Source organism: Amborella trichopoda, chromosome 12, assembly GCF_054954075.1.
Source record: "Amborella trichopoda isolate Santa Cruz 75 chromosome 12, AtrichopodaSantaCruz75HAP2 v2.0, whole genome shotgun sequence".
Lineage (NCBI taxonomy): Eukaryota > Viridiplantae > Streptophyta > Magnoliopsida > Amborellales > Amborellaceae > Amborella > Amborella trichopoda.
The window spans coordinates 2991247-3009567 of record NC_142347.1 but is presented as its reverse complement, the minus strand read 5'-3'; the positions used below and the strand labels follow the sequence as shown (position 1 = coordinate 3009567).

The following is an 18321-nucleotide window of genomic DNA, read 5'->3' as shown; positions in this document are numbered from 1 at the left end:
TGGTCCTATCAAGTAATAGTCCCCCTACAGTTAGTTGGACAACAACGGAGGGAGTGGACAATACAGAAAAATGTCACTATTTCAGGCATAGGTCCCACTCTCCGCCGCATTGAGAGAGAGAAAGATGCAAGCTCTTGAAAATGCAGAATTGGAAAGACCGAGTCGGGCGTGGGCCAAGTACTCGGCCTGACTTGGGCCAAGTTTTGACGAATTTAAAAAGTGTTAAAAAAAAGAAAAAGAAAAATGTATTTACTCTTTGAAGTAAAATTAAATAAAGCGCATTTCATTTAAGAAGAATTGAAAATTAGGAAATTTTCAAAATAATTTGTGATCAAAATATTTTAGAAATAATCCAAAAATAAAATATTAATATGAAAATAAGCAGTTATGATTAAAATATTTTTGATAGAAAACATAAAAAATATATAACAGATAAATTTTTTATTAAGAGAAAAATAAGATCTTTGAACGCTTCTAGTTTTTAAGCACGCAGCATATAAATCTTTTATTATTAAAATTTTTATACATATTTTTAAATTTTTTTAAACCCAACTAGGGGATTCTAAGGCTCGTCCGCGCGGCGAGTCCGAGTTACGAAGTACCGTGAAAAAGACGAGAGGGCCGAGAGCTTTTTCGCATGGGGGAAGAGAGGGAGAGAGGGAAACATCATTTCTCCAGAGAGAGAGAGAGAGAGAGAGTTTTTAAGTTTCTTCAGAAAAGGAAGGGGGAGAGAGAGCATCATTTTCGCGGGATAAGAGGAACATGTCAAAGGGCCCGTTTTACAACGGAAAAATGCAATCCCTGTAAATTCATTATTAAATAAAAACTTTGCTCTCTCTCTCTCTCTCTCTCTCTCTCTCTTCATTTCCTTAAGGGGCACGAGACGTGATCGCCTTCTTAACTTGCCTGCTATTCCAAGCTATCCAATCATGGCTCACACCTATGATGTTGAGCCCTTATCTTTCTCTCCTTTCCACCTGAACCTTCCTCTTCTGCATCAAAAGCTTTCAATATCTCAAGCCCTTTTTCTTCAAGGGATTTGGCCCCTATTCCAGGTAATGATACCTTTCCTTGTCAGATTTTTCTTCCTTTTTTAGAGTTCTAGTGGAAGGTAATTGGATTATCTGTGAATTTATATGTAAAATAAGAATAAGTGCTCGCAAAAGAGATTGTGAATTAGATGATTATACATTTTTTTTTTTTCGGATTTGAACGTATTTTTGAGGTTTATTTAGACTTAGGAGTTTAATGAAAGGTGACTTAGTATTTGTACATTTCGATGGAGTTGTATGCATAATAATAGACTTGCTAGCATGAATAATTCAGATGATTGCGAGTTTTCTAGAAATCTCAATGGAAGTTGATTGCGTGCTCATAGAATGCAATGGAGATTTAGGTATTGTATGTTTCTACATGTGTCTCTGTAGGTTTGATTTGTAGAGTTTGGAACTTCTTTTGTTGAAGTTAATGGAAAATGACTCCATTTTTAAAGATTTTTTGGACAACGACTTATTCATTAGACCAGTGTGTAGTTTTGCAGGTTTCATCCATACGCATATTTGACGAATTCTGGATTTTCATATGTTTATACAGAATTCTAGAAGAACAGGAATGACTGTTTATAGGTTTCTGTTGTGGCAATCGGCATGGGCTTCATTGGTACGTGCCCAATAAAAAGGGGCTGCATTGGTGTTAGTTGTTGACATTTGCAGCACTACATCCCGATTTCAATTCCAACTGCTGAACTATCTCAAAATTTTGTTCTTAGGGCTTGTTAAAGCTTTTATGCGATTTTTAAGGCGCACTTGGAATCTTTTTTGTGGAAAATACATGAAAATTTATGTGCAAACTTAGGCAAAGGGAAAGTGCTTATGAGTTTATTTATTTATTTATTTTTTAAAAAATATTTTTTGTTAAAAAAATAATGAGGCATAAGTGTATGTTCATACAAATTTTGGAGATTGATGTAGTAATATGTTTATTTTGTAAATTTTGTGCAAGTCTGAAAAGTTTATATTAATATCCTGGCTAGCTATACGCAGGATTATTTAATAAGCCAAGTTTGAATTTATTTTAAATTTTTACTGAAGTTTTTTAGGTGAAATGATGGCTTGTTTGTAAATATCACTGGCAATGCTCGGTATCATAATTAGATATTTCATTTGTTATTTGCAATTGGGGTAACTCTAAAGAGAGGACCTAGAGATTGTTTCACTTTGTTACAGTTTGTTCTTCTATGAATTTACGACAATAAATCGATATATTACTTGCCTTTCTATCCATTTTACTTGAAAGGTTCAAGAGAAAATATTAGATGAATCATGAAATTATCTAGGCTCTTTATCTGCTTTACGGTTTTTTTTTTTCGAATTGTTGATTTTGTGTTCCTATTACGGTAACAAAATATTTACAACCTATAATGGAGGTCCACTCAAAGGGGCCAGCTTTTGAGATCATATGCATAACAGGGTGCTTGAGAAAGCACACTATACATAAGAAATGAATCCAAGTAACCAAAAAGACAAAACTGTGGAACCGCGCTCAATAAGTTGCTGGTTGGGTTCCCCTGGTGACTTATGAAGTAGCTCCCTCTTTTGCAAGTGCATCCATGCTAGAGTTGGCCTCTCGCCAGGTATGTTGACAGGAGATGCGAATTTATGCCTATAGAGAAATACTATATGCTCAATGGTGTAATCGAGATGCCATGGGCAGGTGGAGGCACCTGAGGCCCATGCAATGACATTTTTTGACTTTCCTGCTACAACCAAAGAGTCGCTCCAATAATGGTTGTATTTCTTGATGCCCTCTAAGAGTGCCACTACTTCCGCCATGGTTGAGTCTGTATAGCTGATATGACTGATAAGAGGATGTTGCAGTTATAGTCTCTGGATAGGCTTCCAAAACTTGAAGTAGGCTTCCAAAACTCAAAGGGCCCATGTTTCCCAAGGAGCAGCCATCAAAATTCAGCTTTATCTGGTTGGTGTCCAGGGCCTTCCAAAGGGAAGAGCATTGTGCATACTGTTTAGGAAGTTGGTGGTTGCTAGGCCTCTAAGGCTTTTATGGTTTTGGGCCCAAAGAATCACAATAGCTTTGATGTGGTCAGTTACGGCCTTGGGTTCGCCTCCTACCTTAGAATATTCTGGCATTTCTTTTGATCCAAAGTGTCCAAATGGTTGCTTCCACTGATGCATGCCACAGAAACTGCCTGCCGCCAAGTAAGGAGGAATTGACTGGGGGGCTACCTATTGCCACTCAAAGCTTTTGTAGTAGCTCAGTTCATAGAGTTCTAGCCACCTCACAATGTAAGAAGACAGGGCATAAGTTTCCTCTGCTGATTTACACATGGGGCATTTCTTTGGTATGGGTGGATCCCTTCACTGTAGCTGATCCATCGTAAGTGCCTTAATGAGAATAGTGATCCAGCAGGAATTTTGAATCTTTGGTCAGATTGGGCTCAGCCAAACTCTTCTAGCCCATGTAAATTGGAGGCCCCCAGTGGGTTTTTTTTTTTTGGGGGTGGGGGGTTGGGGTGGTGATGGGTTGGTACTTTACTTGAAAGGTTGCAGAAAATTGCTGACGAATCAGGAAAATATTTGCCTCTTTATCTTTATCTGCTTTACTTGAAACGTATAAGGAAAACTTGGTCATACGGATATCTTGTATTTTGAATATTTTATTGATTCGTATCCTGAATTAGTACATTGTACACTCACATGTACTGCATAACAGGCGAGAAGTCCAATGGTTGATTTTGGATGATCCAGATTTGTTCCTCAATAATTTGACAGGCTCTATCCACTCCTTGAAGTTTTAAGTGCAAGATTTCTGAAATATGAAAAGTTCTTTAGGTTCAATGATATTTTCAGAAGATCTGCTTGAATATTTCATTTGCTTTTTGTCCAAAACGTTTGGGTTGTTTGTTTGCTTCTTCCCAATGTTAATTGTTTAACACATTTCTCCATTCTTTTTTCTTTTGTTTGTATTGTGGTGATATGCTTTTGTGCTTAGATTTTTTGTTTTGCTTGCTTGCTTTCCTTTGAATTTAGAGCGCAACAAAAGCTAAAGGATGGAAGGAATATGGTTGTCTTTATAAGATTGATGGAATATCCTAATAGGGTTAACCATCTTCCATGCTGAAAGATTAAATCTCCTGAATAAACTTCACCAATATGAGCATATTGGGGGTTACTAGCTCCTACGATTTCAATACACATCAATTTCTCTACCCCCGCTGTTGTCCGATACATTCAAATAGGTTTGAGTTTGAATCATTTTTTTTTAGTACTGTCGGGGAGAGTATAGCTAGGGGCTCTTCGATTTATAGCTACATATTGATGTGCAATTAGTTGAAATGAACTTATTCGACATCTATTTTAAAAGTTTGCTGCCAAAATTGTAAGGATAACATTTTCCAAATAAAATACATACTATAACATAATCTAAAAGCTCGTAATTGTTTTACAAGAGAAAACAATATGGCTTTTCAATATGCTTTGGGCACTTGTTTATCTTACATGACTTTTCTAGACTTATGCAGCTATAATGGAATATGTTCTGCCTGATGTACTTTACAGTGTATGTCTAGACTGTAGTTTTGAGCCTTCATATACTTTGGTTGTGTTACTTGATAACTATATGAAAAGAATGTGGTGTTTCTTTCTTAATCCAAGGAATATCTATATATCAATTTGAAATGGGTAATGACTGATTGAAGAAATACTATGTATTTAACAGGTTGAAGGACCACATGAAGATTACGTAACATCTAGTATCGACATTAGCGGATAAATTATGAACATATTTTCAAAATTGTATGTAGAAGGGTGAAGCTGCATATTATCGATCTGAAAGAAAACTGTAAAAAATGGCATCCCTGACCCCTGGAGTACTTCTGAAGCTTCTTCAAAGCTTAAATTCTGATGTAAGGGTCTGCGGTGAATATCGCTCTGTTCTACTGCAGGTCATCAGCATTGTTCCTGCTTTAACAGGCGGCGAGTTGTGGCCAAACCATGGGTTCTTTGTAAAGGTCTCTGACTCTTCTCATTCAAGCTATGTATCCCTGTCAAAAGAGGACAATGAACTCATCTTAACAGATAAATTACAGTTAGGTCAGTTTATATACATTGACAATATGGAACCTGGCACTCCAGTTCCTATAATTGTGGGGGTTCGACCGTTACCTGGAAGGCATCCTTGCGTTGGGACCCCAAAAGATCTCATGCATATGTTGGTTCCTTTACAGGATGAAAAGCTACCTATTTCTTTAAAGGGTTCAAAAGAAAATGATCATGAAGAAGTTGCAAAGGTCAAAGCAGATGAATATAAAATAGGGGAAGTTGAACGTGAGACTGAGGTGAATGGAGAATCTGAAAATATAAAACCAAAAATTGTGATAAAGGAGGAGAAGGTTACGGTTGCATCTAGATATATGCAAGGTTGCATGAGTGCAAAAAGAGTGAATGGAGATTCTAATGGGAATGAAAAGGCTGGTTTGAGCGAAAAGAAGGGGGCAAAGGTTCCTCCAAGAAGTTCAGAATCCGTGGTTTCAAGTGGTAATAAGGGTCTTCGCAAAAGCTGGGATGGAGCAGGCCTTAGTTCAAATGAGTTGAAATGTAAAAATTCATCAACTGGCAAACTGGAGACTAAAGGTCAGGTACGTTTGAGATTGATACATTTTATAGATAGACGCATTTGAGACAATTTTTTTTACATACAACTGAATGAATTAAGCAGAAGCTTTGTACTTATTTTTTAAACATATAACTTTTCAAATCATCACACCTCTCTTTCTTCATTCTCTGTTTGTTACTCCACTTGCTGACCATCTCTCTCTGTCTCTCTCTCTCTCTCTCTCTCTTTCTGTATATGTGTGTCCGTGGGCCCACACGCCACGCCAGAGTTAAAAAACTTGAACTTGAGCTGACTCGGTTTCTATCAAAACTAATGTGCTGAAAGACTCCATTTTTCAACAAAAGACTCAGGCATAACCTGAATTTTCCGTTTGCAACTGACGCCACTGGACATATTGACTTGACTTGGGTAAAAAATTTCCTGACACTAATGTGTATTTATTCCCTGATTTATAATGTGTAAAAGATATGGGTTGGGAACCAGCAATAAGTTGGAGCTTTTGCCGTAGAGTGGTGAGGGGGCCTTTGCCCATACGTGGTGGGGTGGAAGTTTATTGGCCCTTTTCTTTCTCTTTCTGCAATAGTGGGGAACTGCTTCTATTGTGGGGATGTGTGCATGGGCTCCACCCCTAGTCTGAATAAAGCTCTTGCAAAGCTCTGGATTGCCAGAGTTGGGTAAAGAACCCTTTGCCTGTCTTTTCTGTCGCAGAGAGAGAGAAAATGGAATAAAGCAGAAAGGAGATCACTGGTAGATAGGAGGCTGGCCTAATACAAAAGTGGAGATATTTACTGAGCCTCTTCGATACAGCTCCAGTGATGTAGTATTAGGTTAGGATTGGCTGGGAAGTAGAAAAGTGGGGGCTGGTTGGACGAGGGCTAGAGGGGAGTGTTAGACGTGGAGGGGGAGGGAGAGAGGAAGGAGGGGAGTAGTTGATTTATCAATCAATTACTAGTTTGAGGAAGGTGCGAAATTTTCAGTTCTAAAGAACTCAATTGCTTTGTATTTTCAGTTCTAAAGAGGCCAATTGTTTCATATAATACAATTGATCATTTAATTGTCTCAAAATATCTTAAAGAAAGATTATAAATTTTGCTTAGATTTTTGCCATCCAGGGAAAAAGATGTACTTTAGATTTTTGCCATCCAGGTAAAAAGATGTGTCTGTGTTTGATCCTTTTCTGCTGGCCCCATCACAAACATGAGATTTTGTTTTTAAAATATCTTCATATTTAGTTGAAATATTTATCAAATTGGGGGGAGGGAGGGACAGAGGAAGGGAGTTGCTGATTTATCAATCAATTATTAACTTTAGGAAGAGACCAAAATTTTAGTTCTAAAGAAGCGAAAAGATCACTTCTAAGGCCTAGATCTAAGCATCTAACTAAAATGGATGACCTATATTAATTGGGCTGAAACAACAATTCTAGGTTGTGTTTTCAAATTTTGTTTTTTTGTGATTGTTCATTAGAATGAAAGGGGTGTATCTTAAAAAATTGTGTTCAATCAAATGACTCTAACATGGTTTTTGAATATTAGTTCATTATCTTACTATAGAACCGATGCATGAAATCCCTCCTCTTATATATATATATATATATATATATATATATATATGGATGCATCCGTAGGTGTAGAGGTAAGGTGCACCTTCAAATTTTATCATGGTATATAATTTTGATGTAAAATGTTCTTAGGATTATCTCAAAATCTATTTTTATATCTAATTATAAAATTTTAAATTTCAAAAATGGTTAAAATCAAGTAGATCTATAAACTTATGAAAATCTTGAAAATGGACAATGTAGATAATATGTTGTAAAATGCACTATTTCTGAGACTTAAAATCTTTTTATTTTTCATAGTCATACATCTCGATGTCGAAATGATCAATCAAAGGGTTTTTCAACATTAAAACTACATTTTCCGATGAATTTTTGAGGGGCATCCGTAGTTCTACATTATAAGGTAGCATCCTTATATAAACTTTTTCCTATATATATATATATATAAAAGGTGCGGTTTCTATAAGGTTGCAACTTTAAACAATCCAATTAAGGCACACCTGCAAATTTTCTCATAACATGTAATTTTGGTGTAAAAAATTCTTAGGATTATCGAAAAATCTTTTTTCATATCTAATTATAAAATTTTAAGCTCCAAAAATGGTTAAAATCAACTAGATCTATAAACATATGAAAATCTTGAAAATGGACAGTCTAGATAATGTGTTTCAAGATGCACTATTTCTGAAAGTCAATTTTTTTTTTTTTCATATTCATACATCTCGATGTCGAGATGATTAATTAGAGGGTTTTTCAACATTAAAACAACTTTTTCCAATGGATTTTTGAGGTGCATCTAAAATTCTACATTTTAAGGTTGCAACCATATATAAACTTTTTCCATATATATTAGAAGCATCCTTGTAGTGTCACTGTTGGTTCATGGTGTACTGCTTACCTTTGTTAGTTTAGAATTTTTAGGAGCAAGCATGCATTATAACAATCCATCTCTGCTGGTCAGCTGTAATATGAGCTTGTTGATTAAAGTAAAAGTTTAAAACCCAGTACAGTGGGGTCCTACAGCGACAACTTTCTGCATTTGATAGCTTTTTCAGTATGAGGCTGTGAATAGAATCCTGTGCAAGTCTGTGAACACTTGATTGCATATGCTGAAATTTTGTTTCTTTTCTCTTAAATATCTTTCGAACACACTCACAAAGCTTAAATATGCATCATATCATGAATATGTAGAGGTTGGATGGTTGTCATTGTTAACCGTATATTGAGTTTAGTGGTTGTCATTTATGTGTGCGACGTATTATTATTTGTATGTAGTCAGGGCTCTATTTCATCTTGTAGGGTATTGATCCTCATAGTTGTTGTATTTCCTTATTTCAGCTGACTTATGTTTATTCCTTTATGTGACATATAATCAGTCTTTAACTAATGGTTAGAATATTGAATAATTGAGAAACTGGTAAGTTTCTACTCAAGTTCACCTTATCCTATATTTTCAATTCATGTAGATTCACTCATGCATCATGCTGATATGCCTTGCATGCTGTATTTTATATCATATATCTCAGTAAGTGGGACACCATTATGTATTTTGTTAGATGATTCTTGCATGATGTAGCCGAATTCGCTGCATGCACACGAGATTTCAATTAGCTGACTTGTATTCTAGTGCTTTACCTGTGATTCCTTAGCGCCATTCTGTTACCCAACAGTGCGAGCCATTAACTTATCTTATTAATGATATGTGCATAGGCACCGCGAGTTAAGGCCAGTTCCACAACACCTACACGAAAGCGCCCTGATTTGTCATTTATGAAGGTGGAGGCAGCTGGGTCTGACATTAAGGAAGCTGTTGTAGCCCCCCCAAAAGTCTCGGTAGCTCCCAAAACTCAGACACTGGAAAAGCAAGCTCGTCTTCTGTCTACCATTGCCTCAAATGCTAAGAAGTCCGAGGGCAAGGTCACTTGGGATTCATTGCCAGTGAACCTTGTGAAACTAGGAAAGGTTTGTTGGTTAAATCGTGTGCTTGCTAAACTAATAACTTGCTGTTGCTGAATGTTTTTGACCTTGAAGAACATGAAAGTAGTTAATGGAAGTGGGAATGTTTTATATTTTTGACTTTCACATTCTTCATTAAGTGTCAGATGTTCACAAGATAACTGTTGAAACCAGAAATTAAAACTCAGACTTGGTTACAGAACCAGGCAGGGCCTGAGCCTGAGTCAGCCTGTTGATTCCACTGGGTGTCAACATTACTTGGCCAAATCTATAAAAGAATACTATGGAAACCTTAGAATCGGTGAGACGACCAGTTTCCGATGGTTTTTATTGGGATTCGACACCCTGCCTGGTCCAAGTAACTTAGGCGAGTCCGAATTGGACTCAATGTGTTTTGAAACAATGGTTGAGACCAGTGTTTTAAAACACTGCTTGGGCAGCGTATTCAGCATCTGTCTGAGATGAATGACTAATGCAACTTTTTGAACACTGGTGAAACCATTACAAACTATTTTGTAAAGAATGCATAGAAGAAGGGTAATTTGGGTTTTCAATAATATTTAGGCTACGCTTTGGGAATTTGTGTCTTATGTATCCATGTGGAAGAATATGGAATGACATATTGGAAATTTTTTGCCCTTATATCTGTTATTCTGATGTCATTTGTGTATTTATTCTTGCTAAAGGAATGTTTTTCTCTTTCAAGGGAATAGTTAGAAGGCGAAATCTTGCCTCTTTGGCAGTGGCTGAGGCTCTACAAGAAGCATCTGCTGCTGAAGCTCTTGTAAAGTGTCTGAGGTATGCATTTTTTAATTTTTTTACTGAATGCTGAATTCTCTGCATTTCTGAGTATTGAATATAGTTGTCCTATGATTCTCTGTAATTCTGAGCCGTGAAACTTGTTACATGTGAAGTTTGATTCTGTGACTTCTGAAGTTGAATTGTTTCTAGTTATGATTAAAATGTAAGTCCGGTGTTCATTCTGTTTCTTACAGTAAATAAAGCTTTTATGCCTCCTTTCAACTGCCCTCAATCGAAGATGCCCTTGAACCATAAATATGTGATATTCAACATACTTCTGCAAGGTCTTGATATTTGTCAAGATCCCATTCTGTATATTGAACTAGTCAAGAAGGGTTTCCATTCACATATCCCTCTACTTAAATCTTCCCCACGAAGACATCATGAATGATATAGGCTGAAAATACATGTTTCCTTTTAGTTTCATCATAGCTATCAGAGGCATATCTGAAACCCTGGGTTATCTAAATGGCAAGAGATGTTCACCCTTTCTCCCATGCCCTCCCCAATGCTACTAGGTGCCTCTTCCACCCCAAACAAGTCACCCCATTCAATCAATGTTTGTATATGGGTAGCAGAAGGCCTGCCTGAAATATGAAAAGTGCAGCTTTTTTGGCCTTTTCTTTCAAGGAAAACTGTCACTCCAGACAAGCCTGCAGAACGAAATGGTATAGGAGGTTGGTGCGAGTTGTTTAGCTTTGGTTTCCTGCTAAAGTGGTCTCCCTACTGTAAATGGAGATTCAAAAAATCATTTCAGTCCTTTGTTTTTCATAGACTTTAAGCTTACTCACGTCGGCCCCTCGAGTTCTCAAAATCTTTTAAAGACTTCTTCAGAGGATGGGACATGCAAGAGATTTGGGGAGGTAGGCAATCAAGAGAAGAGGTGCTTGACTTTGAAGATTGTCATTTGCTGCATTTTGGGCCGGAGTGCTGGGATGCCATGTTAAATGTTGTAAACAATGTTCAAATACTTGATCAAAGTCGAGTTGACCAACTGTATTCAGCTAGGTTTGGCACGTGAACAAGTTTTATTAATACAAACTGACGGTTTGTCTCTAATATTTAATTTTTAAAATTAAATATACTGTAGTATATAGAAAAATTGATCATTGATTTTGTGGTAGAATGTGTTCTCAGAGCCTGAAGTTTCCCTGTGGGGTTCTCTCATATCTCAAGTCTGTTGCAATGGCGGACAATTATGTCCATGAACAAATACAAATGACAGATGACATGGAATAACTAGAAAAAGGAATAAACTAGGGTTTTAAAAATCATCTAGCCGACTCAGAATCGCCTGAGTCGATGTGGAATTAGTGGGTGGGTAATTCCAGTATGAGAAACCACAAAATCATTCGATTTCCTGCAGATCATTATTGTTGTTGTTGTTGTTGTTATTATTATTATTGTTATTATTATTATTGTTATTATTATTATTATGTATTTTTGTTGCATCCATATGAGAATCTGTCTCAGGAATAGCTTGCTTGAGATTGGCATACTAGGAATTGGTCACTTGGCGATTCAGGGTCTGATTTCAATTTATTAAAACCTGGAATAAGCAGTTGATAAAAATTAACTCTTCCGACATATGCCAACCATGGTTGAGCAGGGATCACATGCCCACAAAAGTCTGACCACAACTGACCACGTCTAGGATTGTCGCTGAGAGCCCAATGGATCAAATCAACACAAAGGAACATTGAACCACCGCTCCCCTCCTTCAGTGATGTCCTCTTTTGTGGATCGTTTGGATGAAGCCGAAGCACAAGGAAAAATTCAACAAGTCATGCAGGTTATGGGTTTCCCTCACAAAGGCCCTGATGGTCCATTCGAAGAAATTTTCAAGGCTGATATTCAATCCCGTCTCAAGGTAAGCAGAAAAGGCAATCACAAGCTTGCTAATCTAAATTCAGGGATCAACATCGATCGTCCTATCTCTTTACCCCTGGCTATCTTGAGCCCTCTCCCGAAGTGGCTCAGTGGTTCGGCGCTCTTCCAGGATCGCCTCTCTTTCTTCTTATTCCTAATGCTGATCTTATCTTTGAACATCTGGGATCTGGGTTCCACTTTTAAGAAACATTCAGTTGGGGACCTTTGTCTAAAACACCAAACAGCAATCCTAGTTCTTATTGAAACCAAACTCCCTCACTCTACCCTTCAACAGGTAAGATAGGTCTGGGGCAGGAGGCCTTGTCAGTGGGAAGCTCTACGGGCTAATGGGGCTTTAGGGGGCATCTGGGTAATTTGGGACCTAACCGAAAACTTACTTAATTCCTCTCTTATCGCGTCCTTCCCAGTCTCAGTGTTGCTGACCAGGATCTCAGACGACCTTCCTTGGAAATTCTCGGGGATTTATGGCCCTACTCAAGACGACCTTAGACCCCATCTTTGGACCGAATTAAACTCTGTTGCATTGCTCCCTTACCCTATATGGTGCCTAGGGGGTGACTTCAATGTCACAAGATGGTCACACGAGCTAAATTCTTCGTCTAGAATTTCGCCTGCCATGAAACTCTTTTTTGACTTTATCTCGGACAACCTCGTACTGGACCTTCCAAACCAAGGTGCTCGTTTTACTTGGTCTAACCACTCCTCTTCTCCCTCTCTTTCTAAACTGGATCGCTTCTTGGTCTCAGTCGACTGCGACACCACCTTTGCCGGCACCCATGTGGTGGTTTTACCAAAACTCACGTCGGACCACTGCCCCCTGCTACTTAACACAAACCCTTCTATCAGAGGCCCGAAACCTTTTCGCTTTGAACTTTCTTAGCTCTAGGAAAGTTCGCTCTCCGCCCTTTTACCTGCTTGGTGGGCATCCCTATCTAATTCAACCTTTGGGTGGGCAGGCCTTCGGCTGCAAAGGAAACTGCAGTTATTGAAAGTAAACCTCAAGGCCTGGAGCAGGACCCTCCCTGGTTCCTTCTCATCCCAGAAAAATGAAGCCTTAGGGGAGATTAAGCACTTGGATGTGGAAGAGGAATCCAGACCCTACTTCCATCTGAAGCCCTAAGGCGGTCCGATCTTAAAGTCTTATACCAATCTATACTGAAAAAAGAGGAGATCTACTGGTCAGAAAGGTTGAGGGTAAAATGGCTTAAGGTGGGGGACCTTAACAGGGTTCTTCCATAGGATGGCCAACTGCAGACGAAGGGATAACACTATCTCGCATCTTGAGGTGGAATACAGACTCCTTGATCAACCTCTTGAGATAGAGGATGTAGTTATCTCCATTGTCAAAAACCTCTTCATTGCACCCTCTCGACCTAAACCAGAAATGGGGGACCTCCAATTTCAAACCCTTCCCCATGACAAAGCCCTCTGGCTCGAGAGACCATTCTCAGAAACAGAAATTTTATCTGCCATCTCTAGTTGGCGGCGGATAGGTCTCTCGGGACAGATAGATTCCCCATTGCACCTTTCAAAGAGTTCTGGGAGTCCTTTAGGCCAGACTTCCTAGCACTTTTTTCTGAATTTCACTCAAGAGGAGTTTTTCACCGAGCCGTGAATGCTACTTTTATAGCCTTAGTCCTGAAAATTGAAGGGGCTGAACACTTAAAGGATTTCTGTCCTATAAGTCTGATCAATTCGACTTATAAGATCATCGCTAAAGTTTTAGCAGCTCGCTTGAAGGAATTGCTCCCTTTGGTGATTTCCCCCACTCAGAGCGCTTTTGTCAAAGATCGTCAGATCTTGGATAGGGCTACTAAAGCCCATGAATGCATCCACTCGATACATACAACAAAAGACCCAGGTCTAATTGTCAAATTAGACTGGAAAAGGCTTATGATCATGTGGATTGGTCTACACTGGAAGAAACCCAATCTAGAGTGGCATTTGGAAGTAAGTAGAGAGGTTGAATGAGGGCTTGCTTTACTCAACCTTACTTTTCCATTGTAATCAACAGGTCACCGAAAGGGTTCTTTCCCTCCTCTAGAGTTCTACGACAAGGGGATCCTCTATACCCATTCCTTTTTGCCATTGTGGCAGAAGTCTTCAGTTGTTCAATTTCAAGGATGTTTTCTGCTGGCCTGATTAATGGCTTCGCTATTGGTAGAAATGGCCCTATCCTCTCGCACTTACAATATGCTGACGACACGTTGGTATTTTGTAATGCTTGACCAGAAGAAGTGGACAATCTATTCTGGTTCCTCAGATGTTTCGAATTCGCCACTGGGTTTAAGGTGAATTTTAAGAAATAGAAAATGTTGGCGGTAGCGACAGATCTGGCTGTAGTAAAAGGATTCGCTGATCTTTGGGGATGTGCAGCAGAAGAACTGCCCTCAACGTACCTCGGACTTCCTCTTTGTGTTGGAAAACCTAAAAGGAGGCTCTGGTCTCACATTCAAGACAAAGTGAATCGTAAATTGGCAGCTTGGAAGGACATATTTCTCTTGCCTGCTGGCAGGCTGACTCTTATCAAAGCCACCCTAGCCAACATCCCAGTTTACCAGATGTCCTTATTTCCGATGCCTGCAGCAGTGTGCGATAGAATAGAAAAGTCATCTGCAGATTCTTTTGGTCTGCCGATGCGTCAACCCACAAGTTCCACCGCATCTATTGGGAAAAACTTTGCCTGCTGAAGAGATTGGGGGGTTTGGGGATCAGAAATCTTAGAATCCAAAACTCTACCCTACTAGGAAAATGGTGGTGGTGGCTATTAATCTTAAGAGACCAACTGTGGATAGACATCTTGAGATCCAAATACAGAATCTCACTTTCTCCATGGGTTCTGAAGATGAGAACTTATCTTAGAGCATCGGGGGTTTGGAGATCTATCACCTCGACCTTTTACTCCTTCAAAAAGGGTCTTAGGTTCCACCCAAAAGAAGGAAATAGGGTAAGGTTCTGGTTAGACCTTTGGTTTGGCCAACAAACTCTCTAGGAACAGTTCCCAGAATTATTCTCTCTGGAGAGGAACCAAGGAGCAACAGTTGCAGATGAAATGATCGAGACAGGAGCTTTTTGATCATGGCACCCCAACTTCAGGAGAGACCTTTCCGAAGAAGAGATTGCTCTCTTCTCAAACCTCTCTCATTCCCAACCCCCAACCTTTCCTTTGAATCCAACCTCGCCAGTGGCGCAAGCTTGGAACTCTTGCACCCCTTCAGGATTACAGGTTTTCTCGTGGATAGCGCTTTCTGCAAAAGCCTTAATAGTGGACCAACTGCAAAGGAGAGGCCTCTCAATACCTAACCGTTGCTCCATGTGCCTCAACGATGAGGAATCCAACTCCCACTTATTCTTATCTTGCCCTTCGCTTTTGAAGTGTGGGGTAAAATTCTCTCTCTTCTATATTCAGTGGGTTACTCCCAAAGAGGCATCACTTATCTTCGGTGCTATCGAACCTTTCCCTTGGCCCAAATCAGGTATCCAACTTTGTAAAACAGCAGTAGCAGGAACTCTTTGGGCGCTCTGGATTGAGTGAATTCAGAGGATCTTTAGAGGGGTATCCTCAACCCCGAATCTCATCTTTGCTAAAATCAATGCAAACCTGTTTTTTTGGGCTTCAAACCACAAATACTTCAATGGAGTGGTCCCATCTGCTTTCCACCAGAATTGGAATGCGTTGCTTTTCTACTCCAAAAGAAAAGTAACTAGAGCCTCAAACTGGTACCCGCCAGACCCCGGACACTTCAAACTAAATTTTGATGGATGTTCTTTAGGGAACCCTGGCCCTTCAGGAGTACGTGTCATCCTTAGGAATCACCTGGGGGAGCGAATAGCGACTATTTCCAAATTCATTAGCCATAAGGAATCAATGGAGGCAGAAGCTTTGGCACTACTTCAGGGCATGAGGCTTTTCTCACTGCATAGGATGGAATCTGTAACAGTAGAGGGAGATTCCAAGAACGTGATGATGTGGGCCCAGAACCCTTCTTCCACTCCTTGGACTCTTTTACACATCTTTGACGAAATATCCCACCCTTTGCAGGGGAATACGGGTAGTTTGGAAGCACACGTGGAGGGAAGCAAACCACGACGCAGACACCCTGGCCAAGCAGAGTGAAGGAGCTCCTTGAGTTTGTTTGGCTCCCTTCATGAAGGACTACTTCTTTTTGGATGGGTTTCTTTTTCTTGGTTGACTTGTTTACAATGTAACTATCTAAAAGAGGGCCTTTTAATTCTGCCTACTATCTTTCCCCTTCTCTCTCTCCCCCCTGTACCTCTGCTATGTGGCTAGGTTCTACTTTCTTACCCTGTAGGGACCCTTTACTACATATAAAAGTTAACATTATAAAAAAAACATGCGTCACAATTTCTTCAAAACCCCTCCAATGAGCACATTTGGATCAATGAACACAAATTAATATCAGACTCTTGAATGGGCTTTTCAATTTCCCCAACACCATCTGGTTAGCACCACAAGTATTCAATGGATCTTCAAACCCTCCAAAGTCTGGAGAGCTTGAGGTTGTCGAGTGTCCCTTCTGGAACATTGGTTTTGAACTACAAAAAGATGCAGGGCCTAGGAGCTCCTATGCTCCTGCTCTTCTTTAAATTGCAAGAGCCCCAAAATCGAAACCAACGCAATAATCCTCATTAGGGATGCTACATTGATGGACTTTTTTCTCAGGCAATGGCACAATTTGAAGACACTAGATAATGCGCGAATGGTTTTTGTGACCATTGATTCACTAAATCTATTGTCATGCTTTCCTAAACCATTGGATTTTATCTTCTTGTTGTATATTGAATCTAGGCAATAAATGTAATCTGTTGAATAGGCTTATAATATTCAACTCCATAGTGAGTGAGAGAGAGAGAGAGAGAGATGTCCTATCATTGCTTGTTTATTTGAATTTTTAATGAGTCTTGGTTTTCATTTGTGTAGAATCTTTGCTAGCCTGCATGCGTCAGCTGCTACTGAGAACCCACACATCTCAATCTCCAAGTTCTTTTCTCTCCACCAAATTCTCAACCAACCACCCCTTTCCTCCCAAGAAAAGCCTCATTTTCCCAAGGCTCCAATCCCACCATCTCCACTGAGAGAAAGACCCAACAAAATGGGTTCTCAAGTTCCCTCAAAAATGCCAATCAAAATTCACATAGAAACTCAGCCAAAGGAGTACAATGAGGGCATCACAATAGGAGATGGAATAAGAGAGATCGAGGACCTAAGAGATCTCCTAGTACGGGACTCAGAAGTGTGGTTCTTGAATTACTTAGAAGGCCCACTTGATGCTGGGCTTCAAATGCCTCGCCTGAAAGGTGAGCGTAAGGTTCCGGGAGGGGGATTACGCAAGGCTCCAGAAGACGTGGACCGGAAGATTCTGGAAGATGGAAACCAGATTGCAGTAGCTTTATCCCATTTGAAGAGAGTGAGCGAGTGGTTAGATAGTCTTGGGGCCTCTGAGAACAAAGAGGTGGTTAGCAGGCTGAAGCACAAGGTTTACTCTTGCTTACTTGGGCATGTGGAATCTGCTGCTTCTGTGCTTGAGAGTCGGATAGATCGCCGTTAACTGGCCAAAAAGTTTTAATTGTTCCTTTTTTTATCTTTGGGATTATGATTTATTCAATTGCTCTATGTATTATTGAGTATGATTTATTTAGTAATGCATATGCTTTCAAGTTGAGAAAAATGTAAATCTGGTGTAATTTGTCAACGTGGATTTGTTGATAAGTTAATAAAGAAGAGGCCATTGGGTTTGGTTTTCCGGGGGCTTGAGGAAAAATTCCATTGCAAGTAAATTTTGTCTTGTCACTAAGTTGGTCTTGTCACGTTGAATGAACATAATCTTTCATAAGGGATGCTCTCTCTCTCTCTCTCTCTCCTCTGATCTAAATTCATCATTAAAATTGTCCAAACGTCCATAAATTGCAGTTGAAAATGAAAAAGGAAACTTTTTCAGTGGGAAAAAATTCCAATATAAATATGAGTGTAGTTTTTGCCGCTATTTTTATTTCTTTGGTAAAGAAATTAAATAATGGAAAAAGTCTATAGAAGAGGTGTTTCGATGTTGGTGAACCGTCCAATTGATCATCTTGATCTTGTGACGTATAGATATGAAGAAAAAAGAAATTTTCAAGTTTTAAAAAGAGCTCATCTTGTAACAAGTTATCTGGATTATCTATTTTAACGATTTTCAAATGTTTATATAGTTGCTTGATTTGTACATTTTTTAAAAATTTTAAATTTCATAACTAGGGATAAAAATAGATTTTCAATCCGTCATAAGGTCTCGGACATGTTGAAACTACATCTCCAAGCAAATTTTAGAGATGCTCCTTACTTATATACTATGGGCGCCTTATACAAACCTTACCCTTAAATAATAAGGGTTTGCACACGTTTATCCTAAAATTGTACGAGGTTGTTGGCCCCTAAACTTGCATTCCTTCTATCTGTAAATAATTGAATAAAGGGTGTGGTT

General features: G+C 39.1%; 1 protein-coding gene across 5 annotated transcripts; it reads left to right on the top strand.

Moving 5' to 3' along the window:
* The first annotated feature begins 571 nt into the window (after positions 1-571).
* On the top strand, positions 572-17622 carry LOC18433712 (protein CORTICAL MICROTUBULE DISORDERING 1). 5 transcript variants are annotated; one of them, XM_020666826.2, is made up of 6 exons: positions 747-1055; positions 1594-1659; positions 4735-5653; positions 8903-9154; positions 9855-9946; positions 16782-17622. In XM_020666826.2, exons 3-6 carry the CDS (start codon positions 4865-4867, stop codon positions 17407-17409), a joined length of 1761 nt encoding a protein of 586 aa, XP_020522485.1. In that variant the 5' UTR covers positions 747-1055; positions 1594-1659; positions 4735-4864; the 3' UTR covers positions 17410-17622. The 5 variants fall into 5 exon arrangements, with proteins under 5 accessions (XP_088710298.1, XP_006843856.1, XP_020522485.1 ...); XM_088854171.1 differs by having other exon boundaries at positions 849-1055; positions 1541-1659; XM_088854170.1 differs by lacking the exon at positions 747-1055 and adding an exon at positions 1122-1396.
* Positions 17623-18321: the final 699 nt, after the last annotated feature.